The sequence below is a fragment of the Anneissia japonica genome, unplaced genomic scaffold (genome assembly GCF_011630105.1).
Source record: "Anneissia japonica isolate Jap-2015-1 unplaced genomic scaffold, ASM1163010v1 scaffold287986_len575832_cov185, whole genome shotgun sequence".
Taxonomy (NCBI): domain Eukaryota; kingdom Metazoa; phylum Echinodermata; class Crinoidea; order Comatulida; family Comatulidae; genus Anneissia; species Anneissia japonica.
In genome coordinates this window covers 563,687-570,710 of record NW_022692348.1, presented here as the reverse complement: position 1 = coordinate 570,710, position 7,024 = coordinate 563,687, and the positions used below count along the sequence as shown (strand labels likewise).

General features: G+C 31.5%; 1 protein-coding gene across 3 annotated transcripts in view; it reads right to left on the bottom strand.

Moving 5' to 3' along the window:
* Positions 1 to 3,249: 3,249 nt before the first annotated feature.
* The window catches only part of LOC117100277 (centrosomal protein of 41 kDa-like), a 33,920-nt gene continuing 30,145 nt past the window's right edge, over positions 3,250 to 7,024 (bottom strand). For 2 of the 3 annotated variants that reach the window (XM_033239922.1, XM_033239923.1), the window contains exons 9-11: positions 6,852 to 7,010; positions 5,173 to 5,229; positions 3,250 to 4,170 (exon numbers count right to left, since the gene is read on the bottom strand). In XM_033239922.1, the coding sequence (XP_033095813.1) occupies positions 4,070 to 4,170; positions 5,173 to 5,229; positions 6,852 to 7,010 (317 nt within the window). In that variant the 3' untranslated portion in view covers positions 3,250 to 4,069. The remainder of the gene's footprint in view (positions 4,171 to 5,172; positions 5,230 to 6,851; positions 7,011 to 7,024) is intronic. The other variant, XM_033239924.1, reaches the window with a different exon arrangement.

The following is a 7,024-nucleotide window of genomic DNA, read 5'->3' as shown; positions in this document are numbered from 1 at the left end:
GGGGGGGGGGGTGCTGAGCTGTCTGACAGGGGGATTTAAGCTCGTAGGCCCGAGCTGGGGAAGGGTTTGAGAGGGTGTTCCCCTCCCACTGAATACATATGAAAGTTTGTCAAAGAAGATGAGTGGTCAAGATCGACCGGCCACCATGACGACGATCCATACCTTAAACAGGAACCTTTAAAATAGATGAGAACTTACCATCAGAACAGAACGAACTGCCAAAACCTCTCTAATCATGCATCACAATTATCTTCTCTGGTTGATTACTCTAACCTTCACTGTTAAAAACAATATTAACAATTACAGTATAATAAATATTTTCTTTTTAAAATTATATAGGACTCGGGGGACAACAAGAGAGATAACAATAACAATGACAAGTCATGATCAGGCCTAGAAAAAATACTTTTGTGCCTCCGACCATGAATATTACTTAATCAAATGCTTCCAGCACAAAATGTTATCTCTACACACTATTACAGCTAAACAGTAGTACATTTAGTGGTTTGGAGCAAGCATAAATTTAATTAATAATGTAATTTTTTTTTCTAAAATGTCTTCGGGGTAATGGTCAATGCCTCTAACCGTTGGTCGCACACTTTTTCCAGCCCTGGTCATGACAACAACAACCATGACAACATCAACAGCGACAATAACAGTGACAACAGCAATGACAACAAGAGTGAAAACTGAGAAAAATTAAAAGTGACAATCACAATGACAACAAAATCAGTGATAATAACAAGTAACAACAGTGACAATATTAACAAAAAAAACTGCAATAATAAACTTACATTATTTTATTTATCTTTTTAAAAATTTCAATTACATCCAACAGCGGAATTACCCATTACAGGATGTCTTAAACATACAATATATAAAAGAAAGTAAAATACAAACAAAAAACACACAAGGGAAAAAAATCGACAAGAAAACGGGTCCCTAGCTAAACTAAAGAAAGCCTAAACTAAATTAGCAACTTTGGATTTAAACGTGGAATACTGTTAAAAAATATGTTAATAGTGGTATCGTTACGTGTAATGGTATTATAGTTATAGGAGAGTCTGTGAATAAAACCGTTTTAGTAGCATTGACCCGGCTAAGGGGCATAGAGAATAAGTCAGTGTTACGTGAATTGGGTCTATGTATTTTTAACATAAATAAAGATAAAAGAGGGCAAGTAAAAAGCGAGTTAAAACATTTATAAAGGAAGACCATATCAAACGTGCCCCTTCTAGTGTGAAGTGGTAAGAGATGAAGAGGGGCATCAACTGTGTTATAATTAATAAAATACATAAATTTGGATTGAATTTATTGTATTACATTATTGGTTTATTTAAATATCAAAAATTAAAATGCAACGATATGTACATACAATTACATAAGTCAGTTCTGAACTGCAACATAATAACTTAACAGTACTTAAAAGAAAATTCTCTCACTATGAGGCATTTTAAGCACTAATGCACTTCATTTTTTAAGCTTTATCTTTTCTAGAGCTGGTTTTAGAGTTTGTATCAGCAAATTAAAAAGGATACATAAGCTAGAATTTGTTTAGTGAAGCAACACAAGATAATGTACATTTACCTGTTGTGATATGACACTGGTCATATGCATCTATATTTCTTAAGTCTAGTAGCCGGTAAGGACAGTTTCGCAGTTTTTCAACATTTTTTAATAGCCTTTGTTTAATTCATTTTATCTGCTTCATAACCTAAATCCTGTAACAAATCAATTTTACTGAAAACAATAACAATAACAATTAGTACAGGACTACTTATGGTATTAATGAAAATGTTTAGATTTAGTACCATGATACATTTTTCCCCAGAAGATTCAAAATTTATCTTTTTCTTTTCAAATTCCATTCAATTGACTCATTTTAGTTTCAGAAGTTCATTTCATATCATCATCACAACTGACATCATCATCAAAATCCACATCATTGAAATTGATGTTATCAATAACAAAAACAGATCATCTAAATTGATGTAATCATCATCCTTGTATTCAGATGACACAATTTAGTTTGGATATTCATTAAACCGGACAGAATAAACGTAGAAAGTTCACCTGTACAAATCCTTTGTGATTTCCTCTCAAACATTTTTTTTTTTTAAATTTTATTTTTTTATATTTGTATTTTTTAACCTTTTATTCATTTGGTATGGTAAAAGCATCGGCATTATCAATATCATCATCAACATTACCTGCATCATCAAAATTGATGTTATCACCATCAAAATTCATTACCAATTTTCATTACAAAATCATTTAAAGTAATGTTTTACATCAATGATTCTTCCCTATATTTTTGTATTATTATTGAAATCATATTGTATATATATTTCTAGTCACTGTACTACTTTGAAAAATCGGTAAATTAGTATTAAAGTGCCTACAGCATAAAGAATAAGGAAATAAATAATAAATAACTTTGACATCATCAAAATTAAAATCATCAAATTTAATATTAATATCATCATCAACAAAATAGATCATCAAAATTAATGTCATATCGACATCATGACCACGCCCACAAGCAATTCAGCACAATAACGGTGCGAGTTATTGGTTATTCTTCCCCTTTATCTTTACCTTTACAGTATTATCATTCTCGTCAAAATTGATGTCATCACCATCCTCGTCAAAATTGAAGTCATCGTCACATAATTCTCATCAGAAAAAAACATCATCATAATATCATCATCATGAATCTCCTTGTCATTATCAAAGTGATATCCTCACAATGGAGAATCCACCCAACCAAATCAGACATCTATGGAAGAATCCCACCAATCAGAGATGCGTCTGCTTCGCTATACATTGCTGCAGGGCCTTGGATCAGATGATTCCTGATGTTCTGCTATGGAAATTGTCATGTTCAAAGAGATTACTAACTTATCCTGACACAAAACAAGAGATACTGGTATTAGACCGGGGGAGCTTGCACTAGCAATGGCTGATACAATGCTGTGGTTTGTCTGACCACGGTTGATGGGTGATGATGATGATGATCTCACCATGATCACAATCATCATCATCATTATCATGAATATCAATATCCTTATCACTAATCATCATTATCATGGATATCTTTGTATCATATCTTTACCATCATCAATTTTCTCATCAAAAAATCATGAAAAACAAATAAAATATGAACAGTGACTTTAATCAGAAATCTTCATATTTTACGAATACAAAAAAGTAATAGCATTTATCATTGTTACTAAAATTGTAAGCAAAAAAAAAGTAAGAAAACTATCGTATATTTATGACAAAGTTTGAAGACAGGATTTTACAAAATTATCTACCCTATGAAATAATAATGCTTTGGTTTCAGAAAATACAATAATATAATTAAAGATTATTTTTGTAATTATGTATGAATTACATATTTTTAAAATATTTTAAGCATGAAACATTTCACTTTTGCAAACAAAATGAAAAATTCCAGATTTGTATGTACAACATAATAATTATAATACATTTTTAAATGTGTTTTAATGCAGTTATAACCTCATTTTATTTGTAAGATAAAAAAGAATTTAAAAAAAATTGAAAAACATTGAGACTACTTGCTGTATTCATTTGTTTGGTTTTTAGGGTGGGTTACAATTAGAGAGTATGGGTTACTTATGGAATACTGTCACTTTTACCGTAATAAATACAAGTTAGGCAGTGGAAAATATAAAACCCAAAATATGACTTCTGTGTTGACTCCCACAAATAACTGCACAGGTGAGATTTTGCTTTTTTGACGAAGTCTTAAAAACGAATAAGAACAAACTGCATATTTGCATATTTTTAAGGTTAGAGTTTGAGTGCTCCCTCTAATCATCATAAAAATTCCAAGTAAGTAAAGGAATCCTACTTGAAAATTGTCCACTGCCTATTTATAAATTAAATATAGTAAATAAGAATTATGGAAAAAGAATTATGGAAATTATTCTACTTTTATTTATTTCCAATATAATTCAGTTACCAGCTCAACTGCATCAGAGCATCAACTAACAGATAAAATACGATTTAAACAGTTAATGAATCTAATAGAGTTTTAGAGGTGTCATTTCCAGGGCTGGGATTGGACACTGTTCATGGATTTGGATGTTGAAGATCGCACTGATGCTTGACTTCTTGCGTGTGTAGTTGCACGAGAAAGACGACCTATCAACAGACAATAAAAGTGATTATTAAATAATTCACTAATTACATATAAATTAGTAAATTATGCTTTTGTTTCTCTTATTCCCAACTATCACATTATAAAAAACATATTCAAGAGCTTGGTTACTTCAGTGAGGTGTAAATCATTGAGATTGATAATTGCATTTTACAATATATTTTTGGCACAACTCAGATATTAAAAAGTGATTAAAATAATTCACTAATTATAAATAAATTAATTATTACAAATAAATTAATATAATGATTTGTATTCAACTAATATCACATTATGCAAAACATATTCAAGAGCTTTGTTGCTGCAGTGAGGTGTAAAATGATATTTGCTTGGAATATTTTTAGCACAACACCAAAAAAAAATGTATCATTGTATGGAAAAACAGGATATGGTTTACACTATTGCCAAGTCATTATTACTTGAACTACACACTTGAAAATACATACTGTACTAGCTTCCTCAAGAAAGTATACCATAATCTTAAATCTATTAATATAATTGACTGGTATTCACACCTGCCAGCTACCCACATATAATCCTTGGTAGAAAAAAAAAATCTAACAAATTAATTAGTTCTTCACTCCCGCCAGGTTTCAATCTGTTGCAGCCACATTTTTACATTTTTGGTTTCAGCATTGCAATCATTATAGTCACTGGAACAGCATATTACTAACACTGGTAATTTACCATTTTATTTAAATCCAACATTTACATATTCATGTACTTTGTTTGGCCTGTGTCAACCAGATTTGTGTTATAAGTATGACTTAATCTGCAAAAGCTGGCTGCAATTAAAAACCCTACTCCACATTTTTATTTGAAATTGAATGAGTAAATATTTATTGTTTTCATTTGGCCAGATAAAAATTTATGTGAAAGTGCACCTTCTGCACCATTAAAATGGAACCAACAGATGCCCTAAAATCTTATAGAAAGAAAAAAATATTAATTTAAAGGAAATTTCCATGATATAAATCCTGACTTACTTCCAGTATCGTTGGGTACCAAATTCTCTTCCAGATTAACCTGTAACTTATCAAGATCTGAATCATATAATTAAGGTGTCAACAGTTAAATAGCTGTAGTGTTAATGCTGTAGTCTTGTATTTTGCCTTGTAAATCTAGTTATTGTCCCTTTTTAAGCTGTCAAAATGGTTATTGACAGTGTTGTCAATCTTTATAATATATTTACAATACATTAATCCTTTTTGTGATCAGACCCCAGGACACAAACTTGAATGCATTTTGTTTAAATTAAATAAATTATTTATTAGAAAAATCAATGAGGTCTTCAAATCAGTTTTATCATCAGAAGCTTGCATAAAAGATTTCTCTAGTAATGGTATAGTATAGGCAAAAAAAAAATGGAAATAAGGGAGGGGAATTATTACACTACATTAGTGGAAACAACAATACCAGTACATTGAACATTTTAACATAAATGTTGGTTGTGATAATTTATTTACATGGAACAAAAAAAGCTTCATTGATATCATTAATTCACAGTTCTGTTGATTAACTTATAACTTTACATTGTAGCAATCAAATTATTTTCATACGTTCATGGAGCAGGGGGAACATGTAGCAGGGGGAACAGGGAGTGGTGGAACAGGGAGGGTGTCAGTACCTGAAAATAATTATCTTTCAGTGTTAGATGTCTTTAGAATTTAAAAATACATAAAATCACTAATGCTGTACTATCATATACAGTACTAATTTGAGTAAGAACAAAATGTTAGTGCCGATTTACTCTGTTCAGATGCGTGCGCAGCTTTGGAAGAAATATATCTTAGCACCATTCTTTTAAATGTCTTACATTTGGCTTATATTGAGTTCCTATTTATTTATGTCCATTAACATAGCATCAAAAAATAATTTTACAATAACACAAGTCTACAAAGTATTGGACGAGGACACCACACACTACAAAAGCAACACAAGTGAAAATTCATTATTCAAATTACGTTACTATAGTAAAGTGAAGAGAGCAGTATTAAGTATGTAAGAGGTACAGTAAGTGGAAGGTACCACTTCAGTAGGTGCAGTTGATAGAAACGCGTATACGTTCACTAAATATAATGGAATAAAATATATTATAAAGTGACCATATTAGTCACTAAAAAAAGTCAGTACGTTAAAAAGAAGTCTAAATCCATCACAACATTTTAGAATGTATTGTTTAATCCATTTTTACCATATTCTATAACTTACCTGCTTCAATACTATAAACAAAATTATTATTGACTCATGTTCTTCATTATTTAAAAGGTAATTTGACCTTCATTTACAAAGGTGTTTCTAAAATTAGTTAAAGGCGTGGCAGTATTCTGGACCTCTCCACCTCAACCCCCCCCCCCCCATCCTACAAACCTTAGTATACTTTTTAGTTGGCAAAAAAGTGTACAGATGTTGGGTAAATAGTCAGCAGCTTTTTTCTTCTTTAAGGGTGGTGTGGGGGAGGGGGGAGTGTCATTTATGAGAATAGTTTTCAGACTAATACTGTACTATTGTTGGCTATTAAGTCTCTCAAGGCAGAAGACGGTTCCCCAAGTCATTAAAACTTATGTTATTATACAGGAGTTCCCTTCTTTCTGCACTCCCCTCCTGTAAATATTTGGACCCGCCCCAGCACCTCACAGCCTCGCGAGTCAATTTAAAAGGATATTGTTCTCTGTAAAGTAACTCTGTGTTGCCATGATAATTTGTGGCGGTGGTGGTGTGACCTTCTTCTTGGATTTGGCTGCCAGAGGTGACACTCTGCAAGATGCCGGCAAAGTTCCAGTAATCAAACCATTTGGAAACTTCTGTACTGCAACTTTCAATCCTATGGTATAAAAA